The sequence below is a fragment of the Emys orbicularis genome, chromosome 9 (genome assembly GCF_028017835.1).
Source record: "Emys orbicularis isolate rEmyOrb1 chromosome 9, rEmyOrb1.hap1, whole genome shotgun sequence".
Lineage (NCBI taxonomy): Eukaryota > Metazoa > Chordata > Testudines > Emydidae > Emys > Emys orbicularis.
In genome coordinates, this window is record NC_088691.1 from 104,392,299 (window position 1) to 104,411,267 (window position 18,969).

Consider the following 18,969-nt stretch of genomic DNA (forward strand, 5'->3'; position numbering starts at 1 on the left):
ACCTTCTTCTGGGCTATTCATGCTGCTTCGGTAGTCCTGGCTGGCCAGGCTTCCACAGTGACTGGGGCTGGGGAGCACTAAATCCACGGGCTGACCTAAATAGATCGCGTTTAAAGCACCAGCCGGAAGTCACAGAGTGCCTAGGGGAGCCAACGACGCTGGTAACTCAAGTCTCACTTTCCATGGCTAAGCAAGTGTTACTATGTAATAATTTCTGCTTAGGCCCGATGGGCGTAGTTTTTAAAGGCTGGTCTCCGTTTTTATACCTGGCTAATATACTTGTGAACTATGATGAGGGCCACACCAGCACCTGGAGAAATTGTGCATGCAGTTTTGCACCTGTCATCATTAATGGAGGCACGGTCACTTGCACATCTAAGTACCAGATTTGTAGGCACAATCAGGTATTTACACATCTACATGACATCATAAGTTGTGCATACAATGAATGGAAGCCTGATTTAAAATCAGGCCCTGTCTGTCTGTGGCATTTCTAGTACACTCATCACTGCAGGATCGAGGCACTATAAAGCACTTTCTATTTTCAGAGTGCTCCATTAACATCGGCCAATAACCTTTGTCACCATCCTGTGAGACAGGTAAGGATCATTATCTCCATCTGATATATGAGGGAATTGAGGCACAGAGAAGTTAAGTGATTTGCCCACGTCACACACAGAGTCAGTAGCAGAGCTGGAATTAGAGTTAAGGCATTCCAGGCTCCCAGCCATGTGTTTAATCTAACTGGAGATTTGCCCATCGTTAGAGAGTTTCCTAAGAGTCTCCAGCCCACCCCACAAATAAAAACGTTAGAGAAATGGGGATTTCTGCTTGTTTGTTCCTTTGAAAATATCAGGAATTCTAATCTTAATCTTCCTTGCTTTTACTGGAGGACTCATTGGAAGTCTCAGGCGAGGATGGTGAGTACAGACGAGTCTCATCTTACGCAGGGGTTCCGTTCCGTGGTTAGCGCGTAAAGCGAAAACCGCGTATAGTCAAAATTACATTGAGTTCAATGGCGGGCGGAATCGGCCGCACTACAGGTACAGTATTAAAATTGTTATTTTTCTCTTTTTTGTTGTTGTTTTTTTTTTTTTGCCGACCGCATAAAGCTGAAATCACGCATGTTAAATGCGTGTAAGATGCGACAGACCTGTACAGCTGATTGGGAAATTTTGACAAAACGTTTTTCTGAAAAATGCTGGTTCATCAAAATGGAAACTGTTTGCAGAAAAGGGTCCCTGCAGAAGAATTCTCTGACTTGAATGAATGTTAGAAACAAAAGTTCTGAAATCGCTGAAACATCCCATTTCCACAGGCTCAAAACGAAAAGTTTCCGTTTTTCAGTTCTTTTGAAATGTAATTTTATTTCTACCACAACTAGGTCAGAAATCAAAAAGAAAAATTTTGTAATTATTGAAACAAAACTTCAATTGAGCCGAACCGATTTTATTTTTTCAGCTTGTTGGCTTGTGAAAATTTTCAAACGTTTGACCTTTTGTCCTGATTCAGGAGGGGAAAGTTTTTGGAACCTCAAAAATTCTCACCGGCTGAGAAAACCATTTCCAGCCCCCACTGTGAGCATTCTGATCCCTTGAGTAACGTGGTGGCGAGTGAGGAACCTTGAACAAGCACATCTCTTCTCTCAATTGTCTGTTCAGGCGTGTGAGATTAAAAAGGGCTTGTCTACACTGTGGTGCAGTGTGGTCTAAGGCGGTGTGACTTGTAGAGTGTGCTAATGTGTAGCACTCTACCTGCCTGTGTAGACCATGCTGGTGTGAACTAAAAGGTACCAAGTGAGCATAACGTAATCCTGGTTGAAACTGAACTACATAAACATGAGCTAGGTACCTTCTAGTTCGCACCAGCACAGTCAGTTAGAGCTAGTGCACGCTGCCGTTCACATCTCCATTGTCTGGACTGCGCCACCGTGTAGACAAGCCTTAAATAAAAGGCAAATAATTTTTAACAGTCTGAATACAAATCACTTCCTTTCTCAAAGACTCAGGTTTAATGACACGCTTTCCCTCCTATCCAGATCGTACCAGCTGTCTATTCATCTATAGCATCCTTCAGGTAAAACAGGGTAGACAGGGCCTGAATTTCGAATGAAGATGATGAGCAGACAAAAAAAGCTTTTAGAAGAATTTAGCCCTTCCATCATATGGGTCTGAATTCAGATTGCGACCAACCTAGAGCCCACTGAACTTGGAGCCCACATTTTGATTTGACTCATTTGCAATGCCCAGCTCCAGATCTGAGTTCACCCAGGGAGGGGTGGTCTGTTCACGGGGAGGGGGCGGGAGGGGTGTGTGTCCATGTTGGGTTGTCTGGGCCTTTGTCTCTTCAATATTTCTTTCCTTTTAAAGGTAACAGATTTCCATACTGAATCAGATCACCAGTGCATCTAGTCTGACATCCTGCCTCCAGCAGAGACCCAGGGGTACCTGATGGTTCAAAGGAAGGTAAAACCTAGCCTGTTTTGTAAGTGCACCCCTATCAATTGCCTAGTGCTCTGGCACGGACAGAGAGAGAGAGGGGGGCAAATTCCTCCCTGATCTCTGGGAATTAAAAAAACTTCTATCCTGAAGCTTACATTTTGATTCCTCTTCTACCACTTCCCTAGCTCATAGACAAGCTGCAAATTGTACCAACCCTGACCATCATTCCAAGGAAGTTTTGGACTCTTTAATTGCCTGCGTGCACTTTCTGCATAACTTGAGTTGCTTTTTCCCAGCCATAGCGAGTTTTACCTGAACAAATCTGATTGGCTGCAAGGGCTCGGTTGCTTCGGATGACCTCTCAGACCCTCCTCCTTCGGTTGCAGCCGGTGTGTATTGTTCTCACAGCAACATTAAGTTTTGTACAGTTGAGCATTAGTGATTGTAAAAGAAAAGGGAACTTCACTCGCTTGATGGCCGTTGAAAGGCAGGAGCAGTGAACTGAGGCCCGGAGGCTCCCTGGGAGGTGGTGTTCTTTATGCCCTGGACGTGCTGAACGCTCGTTGGGATGAGGTATCTTCTCCAATATGTCGCGTGTTTCTTCGCCTTCTTCTCTGCTGGGTTTTTGATAGCAGCCACCTGGACAGACTGCTGGATGGTGAACGCTGACGACTCCCTGGAGGTAAGGTCGAGATGAGGGTGACCCACGCACTGCAATGGGAACGTTCCTTTGGAAACCAAAGGGGACGGTCATGCTTCTTGGGGACAGGCAACAAAAAGCCACATCATGAGAGCCCAGCAGACCAGCCTTTGGGAGGCTAAAACACCCGCTGGGGTGATGGGGATATGGTACAACCCGCTCAGAGGCAACATTGATATAGGGAACCTCCATCTATAGCGAAAGGCTGAGATAGTTTAATGAGCCAGTGGTAAATAGAATGGAATGGATTTCTCCATGAAAGACTGCCAAGTGCCACTGCAGTCTGATTTTTCTGTTTACCCGTCTATAAGCAAACAAGCTGCCAGGTTGCTCAGGAATCCTACAGACTGAGCCTGCCAAGAAAATGGAGAGAGCGTAGGCATTAGGTCCCTGGTAGCTCCCGCTAGCATCATTGTTCCGCTGTCTCTCATACTTTCCCCCTATTATCTTGGGTGAAAAGCAGCTAATGACTTTGGAGAGTGGTATTTGCTCTAGCAAATTGCTTACTGCGACAAACTTCACAGCCCAGAATCTGTTCTCAGCGTCAGCGGTGTAAATGCAGAATAACCCCATTGGCTTTAACAGCATTACTCTGGATTTGCACCAATGTAAGAGAGCACAATTTGGTCCTACATTTCCAGGCCACATGGATACCCTGGATTGGTCATCTTCTCCTTGCTTTGTGAATTCTATAGATCAGATTCTGTAGAATAAAGAAGCCAAAGTGTGTACCTCTGATCTGCATAAAGAACGAGGACTACTTGTAGCACCTTAGAGACCAACAAATTTATTTGGGCATAAGCTTTCGTGGGCTAAAACCCACTTCATCAGATGCATGGAATAGAAAATACAGTAGGAAGATATATATATACAGAGAACATGAAAAGACGGGGGTTGCCATACCAACTCTAATGAGGCAAATCAATTAAGGTGGGTTATTATCAGCAGGAGAAAAAAAACGTTTGTAGTGATAATCAGGATGGCCCATTTCAAACAGTTGACAAGAAGGTGTGAGTAACAGTAGGGGGAAAATTAGCATGGGGAAATAGGTTTCAGAGTGGTAGCCGTGACCCATCCACCCCTAGTCTTTATTCAAGCCTAATTTAATGGTGTCCAGTTTGCAAATTAATTCCAGTTCTGCAGTTTCTCGTTGGAGTCTGTTTTTGAAGTTTTTGTTGTTGAAGAATTGCGACTTTTAGGTCTGTAATTGAGTGGCTTTCTGATGAGACGCACCTATGGGGCTAGCAGAACTTCAGGGGGAATGCAGAGATTGGCTTTTAGTTCTGAGCCTCAGAAATCTCCCCGTTGACATTTACACAGATTAGCAGTCTAGAAAAAGGGCAACAAAAGTAAATCGCGAGTATCAAGGCAGCAGACTGACCTCCCTGCCTCCCACCACGCAGTCCCAAGCAGTCCCCTGGCCCCCAAACACTCACCACTTTCACAAGTACACAGTACCACACAGTTCTGCTATTGCTGCCTTTGAAACCCCCAGAATGGTCAAACCCTGCTGAAGGGCTGCAGTTTTTAAAACATATGTTCTCTAGAAAAGTCTGCGCTTTGCACAATTCACTCCCGGGCAGTCTTACAGACAGACTTTCTATCTACCACCTACTTGCTAATGTATGGAATCAGAGGGGTAACGCTGGCTGGGCACCACTGGCGCAGAGATCAGAATCTGGCTTTCAGATGCCACAGCAATAACCATGGTGTTAGGGCCCACCCAGAACAGTGAAAGGGAAAGATGGTTTTCCCCTAACAAGACAAACCCTAATAGTCTCATGGCCTAGGTACTATGGTGATTGGTGCTCAGAGATCTATCCTGTAGAAAGAAACAAAACGATAATGTTCAGCATGTCGAAGTATTAAGCTCAGATACATTTAAGGACTGATCCCCAGCAGGTGTAAACGGACGTCGTCCACCTATACCAAAGCTGGCCCTGGATTTTCAGTCTATCCTTTTAGCTCTTTTTTAAATGTATTGCAGGCAGAGGTGAGAAATCCGAAGTCATTGGAAGCTTTTTCTCTCCTTGCCTCTAGCAGCAGATGGCTTGAATATGACGGGGCTTGGAAAGTTTAAAAGACAACAGGGAGACACCAGAATCTAGCTGTTGACAGTAAAGCACCTAAACATATTGACTGCATCATAACTATTTGTGCCTCGCTATTCATTTTTCACAGACCTGAATTCATTCTGAATAAAACAATTCATATAAAGGTTCCAGCCCATGAACAAAAGGCTTTTTAACCTTGCCTTCACCCTCCGACCGGGTTTCACCTAAGTGCTCCATTAACGCGGAGTTGGGTTAATGGTAGCCACTATTCTCACATACCTGCCCTGAGCGTGAATACCAAACCACGCAGCAAAGTGCCCCCAGCATTAATACCTGATAGAACGAGCGGCTTAATTCCCCTAATGAGCTCATTGCCTCTCTAAATATGGGCATGCAGGTAAATGATCAATTGCCTGGGCACTCAGAAATTGACATTGCTCCTGGTTTCAGCAGGCGACAAAGAATTGTTCAATCAGCTTTCGGTTTGCAGGGAGAGGAGCTGCGTTTCCAGTAAGAATCCCTGAGCACTTTTTATTCGGGGCTGTTAGTTTGAGCCGGAGTTAGGTTTCCTTCGTTGTGTGCATCACTACGCACGCTGCTGGGTTGGGATAACAATACCCTAGAGCAAGGGTGCCCAAACTGAGTGCACGTACCACTGGGGGAACATCAGCTTGATATTCCCTCCATTCACTTCACAACCATCTGTTAAGAAAGTGGACCACGAACCAATGACATTTGGGAGCTTCTGGGCTAGAGGCACCGTTCACTTGGGATAAGTTTGAACAGGTCTCCGAACTCTCCCGGGCCTGGAAACTGCTTCAGAAAAAGCTCTCTCGGGGGACCTCATCCCTCTCTGGTTTCAGCCAGGTTAGAAATTATTATTAACATTTTTATTGTATTCTCTAACAGATCTTCTACCATATTCATGACCTTAGTATCTGAGAGCCTTCCAACCATGCATTCCATGACATCTGTCATGTGTTTGGGTCTCTCATCCTCTCCTTAGGCGGGAAAGTGTGTGTAGGGCAGTGGTTTGTGTTGTCATTTTAAAAATGCTCTCTAGAGCTAGAGACACGCATTGCTCTATGTTTATGTTACAGAAGACATGTCAGAAATACACCTGACAGGGGTAGCTGAAGGTGGAGAGTTTTAGATCCTGGGAAGTTCGTTCCACAGTCTTGGCACGGCTCCCAAGGAAGCTCTGACTTGGTGCCCAGATGAGCTTTATTCTGACGGTAGAAATTTCCATTGTGCCAGAGGAGTGGAGTTGTCGGCACAGAACTAGGGCCCCATTCTGCTAGGCATGGTGCAAACATATAAGGTGAACACAGCCTTTGCCCTGCAGACAGAGCCGTTTGCTTGCCATTCTCTTTATTATTCAGGGAGGCGCTCAGGGACTGTTGTGATGACAGCCATGTCAGTACCTAGAGAAATACAACCTAACTAACAAGCTGAAAAGACCGACGACACAGGAGAGGTCGGGGGAGAACAACATAGTGAAGGAGGTTAACAGAGTTACCCCAGCACACAACTGGTGTAGCGAAGGATGAAACAGGCCCGTTACAATAGCACGCCAATTAGCCCCATGCTCTCCTCAACTGAGCCAGGGTGAGATGGCTCATTCCGTACTGGCTCTGCAGCAGAGGTGGATCTGGGGACGAGCTCTGACTGAGGGGTGGGGAGTGGCCGTACAGGTACAGACAGGGAAGGCAGTGCAGAGGTAAGAGGCACCCTGGAAGAATGCGGGAAGACAGGAGCCTCTCCCATGGTGTTTTGGCCTTGCCATTGCTGTCTGAATGAATTCAGGGCCAGGATTGGGGGGCAACAGTCAAAACACACCAAGACACACAAAACTTTGACTGAGCGCTCTTGGGTTAGCAAAGGGCTCGGTTCAGATTTCAGGCCCAGGGTAGAGTTTTGCACATAGAGGCGTAGATTCTCCATGGAAGCTGGTGAGTCCTGAAGCCCTGCAGAGCTCTAGATTTGGAGTATAGATCTATCTGAAATCCTTCATTTTGAAGGCGACACTAAACTTGGGGGTGAGTGGGGGCGGTGTCTGACTGTAGGCGCTAGCTGTTCTCAGGAGGAGTTGGCTGAGTGGCAGCCTCGGTCTCTGCTGTTCTCTGCCTGTGGCACACAACAGGTTAACATCCTGAGGACTGAAATGCTTTAGTCTAACACAAGTTATTGGCCTATGACCTAATGGTCCCTTCTGGCCTTAAGCTCTCTGACGCTCTGACACTAGGTGGAATAGGAAATGGAATGTGTCTAAGTGTAAAGCATTGCGCTTGAGTATCAGTATACCCCTTCGAAGGGTAGCCTAATGGCCATGGCTTAGCTAATATGTTAGAGGGAAAGGACTGGCTGAACTGACAGAACCAACATTTAAACTGTCAGTCCAGTGTGTAATAGTAACGAAAACTAGTAAGGTATTGTCTTACGCCAAGAGGGATAGCTTATATACCCAGTCATAGATGTACAGAGTATTCTCTTTCAGTATAGTGTGGTATCATTTCCCCTAGCTCAAGAGATTACAAGTTGTGTAACATGTCCTATTAACTGGGTTGGTACCCGTTATTATCTGACTACATTTAAGGCTGATATTTGGTGCGTTCTGCCATCCAAAAAAGTAGATTTGTCTCATCATCCAAACAAGAGGTACTGTTCCTCTTTCCTACAGGGGTTACTCTTTTGTTAAATTAGGCTGGGATTTCTCTGGCAGCCGTAATGCAGACTTGAGTCCAAGGTAGCACACATGTTAGCCCTGCTATACGTACGAGCAATGCCAAGAATACACAAGAGGTGCTTAATTCCCGTTGGCATATTTACAGTGCTAACAAAAATATCTTCCGTGTTAGATTGACTTCTGGGGGGTTGGGTGGGAAGGCTCAGGGGGCTGGGAATCTGGGCGAGGGGGCATGAATGGTGAATGACCTCAACCCGAGTTATGGTCCCAGGGCAAAAAGGCAGACTGGGGGGAGCCGTCATGGCTGCTGGCCACCTTGTCCACACACTCAGGAGAGGACCTTAGTCCCTGGGGATGTCAGTTCAGCAGCTGTCCCTCCCACTAAGTTCACTTTGAAACAGGAAACCCCAAAGCATAAGCCATGGGATTTTTCCCCCTACCAAATTCCTGGTGGCTAGAGGTAAAATTATACGGGGCAGAATCGTCTTAATTTAAAACAATGTTCCCTCAGAACCAAGTTATACAGTGACTTTTCAGTTCCGAGTGACCTGAGTGCCAGGCATGTTGGTAACCACCAGCCTGGGGCCTGATTCTGGAAATGGCAAAACTCTTATTGTCATTAATTATTTGTATTGCTTTAGGACCTAGGCGTCCCAGGCCCAGACCAGGACCCCATTGTGCTAGGTGCTGTACAAACAGTCCCTGCCCCAAAGATCTTACAATCTAAGCGTAAGAGAAGAGACAACAGGGGGCTGCAGACAGGGGAGCACAAGAAAACGATGAGACAATACGGGTCAGCATGATAGGTAGTGGTCTCAGTACACTGAACACTTTCGCTTGAGCAATAGTCCAGTGATGAAGACCAGCCCCTGTGGAAGTCAATGGGAGTTTTGTCATTGACTTCGCTGGGCTAAAATGTCCCTCGCACTCCCTCCTCTGGCTCCTGCTGTTGCATTGGGGTGTGCTCACCCGCTGCTTTTTTACTTCTAGGTGAGCACAAAGTGCCGTGGCCTGTGGTGGGAATGCGTCACCAACGTGTTCGATGGGATTCAAACCTGTGACGAGTATGACTCTATATTTGCCGAGCACCCCTGTACGTATGCTTCAGATTTCAATCACAAACTGTGCAGGTAGAGAACATAGAATCATAGAACCATAGGGTTAGAAGGGTTCACAAGGGTCATCTAATCCAGGGGTTCTCAAACTGGGGGTTGCAAGCTTATTAAGGAGGGGGTTTGCGAGCTATCAGCCCCCAACGCATGCAGGGGGTTCGTGCTGTCAGCCCGAGCCCTTCAGAGCTGGGTGGCTGGAGAGCAGCGGCTGCTGGCCAGGCCACAGCTCTGAAGGCAGCACTGCTCCCAGCAGCAGCGCAGAAGTAAGGCATGGTATGCGGGGGCTCGTCACTTTTTGTGGGAGTGGAGATTGTCAAAGCCTGAAATATTTTCAAAGGGGATCCCAGCAAAAAATGTTTGAGAACCCCTGATCTAGTCTAACCCCCTGCCAAGATGCAGCATTTGTTACAGATGGCTATCCAGCCTCCTTTAGAAAACCTCTGGTGAAGGAGCTTCAAACATTCCCCTTTCCAAGGACAGATTTTGTATGGTAGGCTCCACAGGAGATTTTTATCATATTGCAAGATGTAAAACTGATTTGATACTCTTAGAAACCTGAAGGCTTAGGGCTTGTCTTCACTGCAAAGTGAATGAGTCAATGAAAAGGAGCTTGTAGTTGATGACTTAATTGAAAGACGTGCCAGAAAGCCACTCAGAGACCCAGAACATAGAATGTGGAGTCAGAAATACCCAGAGTTCATCTTAGTTAATTCAGTTCAAAGGTAAATTGATGCACCAAAATCTTCGGACCATGGTTCATTTCTCAAGGAATGTCCAGTACATATTTGTGATTGAAGAAAATCAGCAGATATCAACTTCCACCCATAGAAAAGATCATTCAGGGCCTTTCCTGGGTTGCCAAGGCTTTGTAATTCCTCCCTATATAACACAGATTAAGCACAACTGAGGTTTCTCCTTTCAATCCATCTCTGTTTCATTCTGGTTTTGAAATGAAACCTCAAGCCTTTGAGAAAAGATCCCTCACAGCAACTTTGAATCCCAAAGCACGTGGATAAATTCAACCCTGGAAGTATGAAGAAAATTGATTATTTTTGCAAAATATTTCATTTGGTTTTGTGGGTAAAATCCTAAATTCTCTCACCTTTTCACTTCCCTGTGGGGAAAAAAGGGACAGAATTGGGAATTTACCCACCAAAACAAAATTACATTTTTGGAATTTTTTGTATTATTTCCTTTTTAATTTTGAAAGTTTTGTTATTGAAAAAAAATCACAAAAAAGTTTGAATAAAACAAACTAAAAAAACCACCAAATTTATTTTGAAACATTTCAATGAGCCCTAGAGAATAGGCAGCCAGACGTTCTCTTCTGTTTGAATTTCTCTTTGGCCAAGATAGTATGATGACACCGTACACTGATCTAGATACTACCACCCACCCGTGCACACTGTAATAAATCCTCAAGGTAATATCCCCTTAAAATTACGGATGAGCCCAAACCAAATCCCTAGACCCAAATACACTTCTAGAAGCAGCTATTGATATTAATTATATCTTCTTGTCCATGCCCACGGCAGTGTAAAGTTGTTCCTTATTGGTATGTCCTTCATCATCTGCACTTGAATATTGCATGGCCTACATGAGTCACCGGTGCAGTAGTATTTCTTCATCTTCCAGTCATTCTTACCCTTGAAGTATCTATGGTTAGATTAGCCATAGTGCAGTGGGATTAATTGAGGATGTGTCACCAGTTGGGGGAAGAAGCCTTCTTTATTAATGTCCAGTATACAAACAAGACTACGGATAACTAGCATCAACTACGGGCCTGTCAACTACCGTCATCCAGGTGTGACATCAGTGGTGGGGCCTAACACTGTGATGCTATCCAAAAGATTTGGGGAGGAGGATAGCTCAGTGGTTTGAGCATTGGCCTACTAAACTCAGGGTTGTGAGTTCACTCCTTGAGGGGGCCACTTAGGAATCTGAAGCAAAAATTTGTCTGGGGATTGGACTAGATACTTCCTGAGGTCCCTTCCAACCCTGATATTCTAATCTATGATTTTTATGTGGGGGACTTAATCATTTTAGAGCGCTGCATAGCAGCCACTCTCTTTTGGGGATTAAATGTGGCTGGGAAGTGGCAGATGTCAGCTGATCACCAGGCCTAAGGTTTCATGCAATACCCCTTTCTGGAGAGATTCTGCTACCCCGGGTGCTTTGATTTCAATGGGCATGTCTGGTGAAGACGCTCTGTGACGATGGGAGCACGCTCTCCCGTCAGCGTAATTACTCCACTTCTGCGAGAGGCGGAAGCTATGTCACCGGTGCGGACAGCGCTTAGGTCGCTGTCACTTGTGTCACTTGGGGGTGTGTCTTTTTCACACCCCTGAGTGCCGTAAGTTACCTCGACTCACACGGTAGTGTAGACCTGCCCCTAGTTCTTTAGCTTTTAGGATCCTGGCTGTATCTCCTTGCTGCACCACAATCCCCTACCCTGTCCTGCAGTGAAGCTGGTGCTGACCAGAGCCATGATGATCACAGCAGACATCCTGGCGGGGTTTGGATTCGCTTTCCTGCTCCTGGGACTTGACTGTGTCAAATTCCTCACGGACGAGCCCACCATCAAGCTGCGCATCTGTCTCGTGTCTGGAGTTACGTTGCTCATAGCAGGTATTTGTTCAGTATGGTCACATGATCATGGATGGCCCGATTAAAAATAAATAATTAGTGCAAAGGAGTGTGAGTAGTTTAGTGGGCTGAGACACACGCTCTGTGAGAGGAAGCATGGTCCAATGGTTAGGCTGCTAGCCAGAGAATCAAATTCAATTCTCTACTATACCACTGACTTCCTTTGTGACCCTGGCAAGTTACTTAGCCTCTCTGTGCCTCAGTTTCCCATCTGTAAAATGGGGATAAGAGCACTGCCCTGCCTTAGCCTCACAACCGGGGTATTCTGAGGCTAACAACATTAGAGTGTGAGATTCTTAGACACTAGCGTGATGGGGGCCAGAGAAGTAACTAGGATAAATAGGTGCCAAGTTATAGCATTGGCTCACTATGGACAAAGTAACTTTATTTATTTGGATTTGCACCAATATTAAAAAAGCTCTCCCAATTTCACTTCCCTCACAGATATAAAGACTCTAATGCCAATTACTGGGAGGTTTATGAATACATGTGCTTATAACGTGCTCAGAGATCCGCTTCTGTATGGCCCGGTGCATATTAGAGCTAATCGAAAAGCACTTTGTGAACATTTTGTTGGCAATTTCCTCCGGATGTGTATCCAAATTCAAAATATGCCTGAAAAACATTGACATTCAAAAACTCCTGATCAGCTACAAGTTGATAAACAAGGGATGGTGGGGCAGGGGGGAATTGCATAGATATATAATCCCCCCTCCCCCCACCACACTTTTAAGTAGAGGTTTCAAAATTTGAAAGATGTCAACCAGCTAGAGTGTCCATCACACGTTTGAGCAAGCAAACCCATCGAGTATAAACTGCCCTTGAGTACACATGGGACCCGCCAGATGAAGTCAGCAGGAGCTAACGGGAGGGTTAGGAGATGGCAGAGTATACTCCAGGAATCGTATAGTCCCGGTAATCACTGTGACCTGTCTGACAGAACTCTCCGGTGCTCTTCTCTCCTGCCCTGCAGGCTTCCCAGGCCTTATTGGCTCAGTCTGGTACGCCCTCGGGGTGTACGTGGAGCGCTCCTCCCTGGTTTTGCACAATGTGTTTCTGGGCATCCAGTATAAGTTTGGCTGGTCTTGTTGGCTCGGAATGGCTGGGTCCCTGGGCTGCTTCTTATCTGGGGCTGTGCTCACCTGCTGCATGTATCTCTTCCGAGGTAAGACCCAACGGCATCAACTAAACACAGTCAAGACGGGTTAATAATCTCGTGGGAGCCCAGAGCGATAGAACGTTGCTTAGGGGGCATCTCTGGGGCAGAGAGGAGAGCTCAAGTCTGTGTGTCCATTAGACCCTTGAATTCACTGCTGAGAATACCAGTGTGGGTCTGACTGCTGGGCTGTGGATCCTAAGCCGCTTAGAACAGGACCAAGATTCTTCACACATTTCCTATAGCTCTCCAGCGGCCTGTCAGAGGCTATTACCTTAGGATCACTCCTGATCTGACTGCATTGGAGAATGTGGCGTTCAGAGATCACTCAGTACTTCATGTGCTCGCAGGAGATCTGCTGTGTTCTGTGTCTGGTTCCGTCCAACTGGCTGCGCCAAACAACAAGAGCTTCCCAGCACCCTGCCCAGGTGCTCTGTCTGGGAAGCTCAGTCCCTAAACGCCCAGTCCCCAATATCACAGAGCCTGTATAAAAAGCTTCATCTCCTATCCAGCATCATCATGGGTGATGGTTAAGTGTGCAGCAGTGTTTTGCCTGTAAAATGGGCATAGTAATACTTTACTCATCTTTGTGAAGGGCTTTGAGCTCCTCAGATGGAAGATGAGGTCTAAGTGTAAAGTGCAATGTTATTATTTACCTTATTAACAAATTGGAACCCTCATCGCACTGTATTCGGAGGACACTTTGCTGATGGAAATGGCTGGGTCATTGCTAATCAGATTTCCCTCTTTCTTTCCTTTTGCAACACAGATGTTGGCTCTGGGAGGTTCTATTCCCCTAATTCCTTGAGGAAGATGTATTCCCCAGCTGGAACGACTGTGGCAGACACCTACTATCCATCGTCTCAGACAGCGACTGCCAAAATGTACGCAATGGACACCAGAGTGTGAGGAACAGGAAATGAGGAGACTAGAGCTCTGCTTTTATTTTGAACTGCTTATCCAGAGGCCTGGCCTCCAGCGTCTGTGAGCGGGATGCTAAGTCGCGCCTCACAGATACGTGTAGAATGGCCTATATCGGGGGCTTGAAATAAAATCATCATCTTCAGCAACAAAGCAAGAAAGCAGCGGCCAGGAAGGATCAGGAAGGCAGGGCTCCCACTGGGTTGCATTCTGAGAGGTGCTAAACACCAGCTGAATTCCATTCATCTTGCTGTTCAGCCTCAGTCAGAATTTGGCCCATTGACTTCACTGTGAGTTGGAAGAAATCAGCTCTTTGCAGGAGTGGGCACCTACATGTTGTATAAAGAAACCAAAACAATAAGAGTGGGCGGGAAATCACAGAGCTAATCCGGGTGTGATAAGGTGCTGACAGACCAGGGGGACCACACATATGGACCTCAGCTGAGAGACGGCTGGGCCGCCAGGTCAACATCTGGAATCCATGAAGTCAGGACGTAGGCGTGTCCTCTCCTTGAGAGCAACAACAGAGCAGTACAGATGGGAACGGGCTGTCCTAACCTGCACTCTCCCCTGCTGTCTGTGCCTTAGGCTCGCCCACAAATCACCAGCTGGAGAAAACGCCGTACGCTCAGATGCATTCTGCCCTGCAAAATGCAAACCTCTTCACCAAATGTTGAGTAGCTGATCAGTCCATTTGGGATTCTCTATTGCCCAGCTCTGGAAATCCTAATTCAGTACTTAACCATTCCCTTCCCGAGTCAGACAAGGACAAATTGGGTGAGGATGCAGAATTGGCCTTGTCTCATGATGAATGGATTAACTAGGAGCTGATATAACCGACTGTAAAATCCCTTTGACCTGAACCCCCTTTAAATCAAAACACTTTCTTATCCAATTCAGAGCTATTTTACTGGGCATGAAATCTGCAGCCCTTATGTAGATCTTGGGTAGGCTAGAATGTAGGCCTTTTCCTCATTAGGAAAAAAAATCATGTTTTTGACAAATTAGCTAACACAAGTTAAAACCCCAGTGTAGACAGGGCAATTTTCAACACGTTTGCTGGTAGCCGCAGACCGTGGGTGGGAGTGTCAAGTTTAACGCACCCAGTTTAGCAAGTGTTAAGTCTACACTCCTTGTCTAGACGAGTTTTAGAACACATTAGCTGGCATATGTTAGCTATTGTGGTAGCAATGCATTTTTATCCCCATCTAGACAAGGTGCTAGGCACTTCCTGTTACTATTGGAATGGCTTTCTTGGATTCAAGGGACATGATGAGTGTCCTTTAGGTGTATAAATGCAGGTGCTTTATGGAAAAATATACACTGTTTGTAAATAACCTCTTTGATTAGTTTATTTCCTTCCCTGTAAATAGATACTGATTTCCGATTGCAGCACACCCAGTAAAATGGTCTTATAATAAAACAATTAAATCTGTATTACCCATGTTAGTCTGTAATATTTCACCCTCTTGTTACTTTCCTCAGCCTCAGTTAACCATGTAAATCATATACTTTGTTGTGACATCTTACGATTAAACAGTTTGTTGATGCAGAGGTATGTATATATTTTTAAATATAGTGTTTCCCTCCCCCCCTGTTTTCATGAGTTATTTGCACCAAGCTCTGGTGATTTTATTAGAATGAGGATGTGGATCCAGAGAGCACAGTTGTACTTAAACATTTTAGAACTATAATAAAACGCACGCTGCGAAATGCATGTACTTTCCAATCCTGCAGGAATCGATTCTCCCATGGTGGTGGGAGGGGAGGAGAGGTGCTCAAGGGATAGTCCAGCTAGATCATGATCTGTGTGATATAGAGGACGTCCCTCCTGGAAATGAGGGGCAAAAGGCAGCAGCACAAATAGGCAGAGGCTTTAGGAAGAGATTGGATCTCTGATCGCTAACACTGGATCCCACTGCATATCACCGTCACTTGCTTTTCAAGATCTAGGAGCCTTTGCTGGGAGCTTTAGATGCATCCATGTTTTTTAACCTGTTCTTATTGTTTCCAAATGGCAAATGCTTCTGAAAAGAAAGTCCATACCGAAGGAGCATTCATACAGGCTGCTTTCTGCATCGATGAGTACCAAGAATGTGCAGAAGTATAAATGAGATTAGTTTGTATAACACAATGACTAAACAACAGGCCCGGGGTGCCCCACTTCTTTAAAGGGGAAACCAAAAGGCTTTTTACCTGTTAAGATTGCCAGGATATTGAGTTCTTCCTGCAGATGTTGACAGCATTTAATAATAGTGAACAAATATATAATAATCAATAATACCGCTTAGCACTGGGAGTGATTTTGTCTTCAAAGCTTCACAAGTATTAGGAAATTCAACCTCTTAACTGGCAGGTGAGTTCTATTGTCCCCATTTTACAGAGGGGAAAGCTGAGGCAGGTGGGTTAAGTGACTAGTCCAAGGCTACAGAAAAAAATCAGTGTCAGAACTGAAGATAGATCCCGGGTGCTCCTGGCTCTCAGTTTTATGTGCACATCAATAGACAACACCGCCCTTTTATAGATTCAAAGCACTATTAAGAGATACTTGAGCCCCTGTGCTGTGTGGAGCCAGCTGACTTCAATGGAGCTCTCTTTGGGTGGTACAAGTATCTGGTAGCAGGGGGCTCACGGCAGAATCACGGCCTTAGTTTCGACAGAAAGGAACCAAAGAAAAACATCTCCTGGCTTCTTTGCAGCTTGCAGCTCAACAGGCCTCCCGTAGGGCTAGATCCTACGGTGCTCAGCACTGTCAATGGGAGCTGAGGGCACTTTTCCAAGGGTATCCGATATGCACTTACAAGGTTGAGCCTGTACAGTACTTGGATTACTGTACAGTACTTCAGTTCATGTTGCGAAAAAGCTAGAAATCCTGACATCTAATGGCCCAGAGAAGAACAGCCACCTACGTCTGTCCTGCAAAATTGATTCCCCATCCTCTCCCTCTACCCAAAAGACACCATCAAACAAATCATTATAGACTATAAAACCGAGTCTTCGGATTGAGCTGGAAAACAGATCAATGAGCATTTCTGTTATTTCCTGGTTTTTTTACATGTTGCTTGTCATTCTTGATTGATTTGCAAAGTAAATGCAAAGTAATGCACATTGGAAAACATAATCCCAACTATACATATAAAATGATGGGGTCTAAATTAGCTGTTGCCACTCAAGAAAGAGATTTTGGAGTCATTGTGGATAGTTCTCTGAAAACATCCACTCAGTGTGCAGCGGCAGTCAAAAAAGCCAACAGAATGTTGGGAATCATTAAGAAAGGGATAGATAATAGGACAGAAAATATCATATTGCCTCTAGATAAATCCATGGTACGCTCACAGCTTGAATACTGCGTGCAGATGTGGTCGCCCCATCTCAAAAAAGATAGATTGGAATTGGAAAAGGTTCAGAAAAGGGCAACAAAAATGATTAGGGGTCTGGAACAGCTGCCGTATGGGGAGAGATTAATAAGATAATAATAATAAGGGCAGCGGGGTGCAGGGCTTCTCACCTGAAAGAGCAAGCAGTGCAACCCTTGCCAGAGAAGAACCAGGAGGCCAAATTCTACCCCCAAACTCCCTGATGCAGCTCCACTGACATTACTGGAGCTGCTGCCACAATCTCGCTCCCTTTGAAGTCAGCAGTAAAACGTCCCTTGCTGGCACTGACGCAGGATTGGGGCCTAGATTAATCAGACTGGGACTTTTCAGCTTGGAAAAGAGATGGCTAAGGGGGGATATGATAGAGATCTATAAAATCATGACTGGTGTGGAGAAAGTAAATAAGGAAGTGTTATTTACTCCTTCTCATAACACAAGAACTAGGGGTCACCAAATGAAATTAACAGGCAGCAGATTTAAAACAAACAAAAGGAAGTATTTTTTCACACAACACACAATCAACTTGTGGAACTCCTTGCCAGAGGATGTTGTGAAGGCCAAGACTATAACGGGGTTCAAAAAAGAACTAGCTAAGTTCATGGAGGATAGGTCCATCAATGGCTATTAGCCAGGATGGGCAGGGATGGTGTCCCTAGCCTCTGTTTGCCAGAAGCTGGGAATGGGCAACAGGGGATGGACCACTTGATGATTACCTGTTCTGTTCATTCCCTCTGGGTCACCTAGCACTGGCCACTGTCGGAAGACAGGACACTGAGCTAGATGGACCTTTGGTCTGACCCAGTCTGGCCGTTCTTATGTTCTTATTTTCTCTTTGGAAACATCCCCCCAACATGTCCAGTCTGTATTCGATTTTGCTCCATTTTGCATTAGATCCAAAAGGCCATTGTGGCGTTTCCATCCAATTTACTTTATTTATGACTTTATTATTCAATCCTTGAATGGAGTGATGAAGTGAAAGCCTCACTATGCAGCCTTCCTCATGCCACTCCTTCATTTGCGTCCTACTGGACCCCAGGCAATTAATCCTTCTACAGTTCGTTATTTATCCACTATCAAGACTTAGGGACAGCGGATCCCAAAGTCAACATATTCACCCCCTTATTGCCTCCCATGGTTTTGTCACATGATTTCCATTTCATTGCATTGTTAATGTGCAGCGGCGGCTATGTTAGCTGGAAGGCAGTTCTGGCGTGCCATCATTCATTCTCAGCACTATTACATCAGAAAGACAGGGATTTTTCAGCTGATAACTCTTGGAAACATAGCTCAGGCAAAAAGAAATCTCTTCCTGGGGGGCTGAGTGCTGCATGGGAACGTAAGGCACAAAGCAAAGCGACTGTTCTCTGGAGAGACCACCTAGGGAACTCAATCCACCCATGCTGATCTGGGACAGCTCCGAGGGGCCTGGGCCTGAGCGAAGGAGTACACCAGTGGAGCTGCTACTGGGTGGATCCACAACCCTAAATGCCTCCATGTAAGTAAGTAAGAGTAACAGTCATTCTTAAAAGAAAGCAACGGTCATTATCCCCATTTTACAGATGGGGAAACTTAGGCACAGGACAGTGACATGACCAAGGTAACACATCATTGCTGTGGCAGAGTGAGGAATAGACCCCAGGGGTGCTAGCTCTGAGCCCAGTGCCTTACCCATTACCCCACACTGCTTCTTGTGGGGCACGTAGAGATTCCAGCTATTACGACAAACCACTGGTCATAAGCGGTGTAGCTGTTCCACACCAATCTCACCGATGAGGAGGGAAATTCCTTACTGCTCAAACCCTCTTGGATCCATGCCCTGGTGTACTTTTCATGGGGACAAATGCTCAGCCCTCCCGCAATGTTACGCTGGTGGAAG

At 45.7% G+C, this 18,969-nt stretch overlaps 1 protein-coding gene across 1 annotated transcript; it reads left to right on the forward strand.

The window, feature by feature from the left end:
- The first annotated feature begins 3,009 nt into the window (after positions 1-3,009).
- Positions 3,010-13,704, forward strand: CLDN16 (claudin 16). The gene is made up of 5 exons (XM_065411270.1): positions 3,010-3,123; positions 8,872-8,974; positions 11,457-11,621; positions 12,613-12,804; positions 13,565-13,704. The coding sequence occupies exons 1-5, from the start codon at positions 3,010-3,012 to the stop codon at positions 13,702-13,704; spliced, it is 714 nt and encodes a 237-aa protein (XP_065267342.1).
- Positions 13,705-18,969: the final 5,265 nt, after the last annotated feature.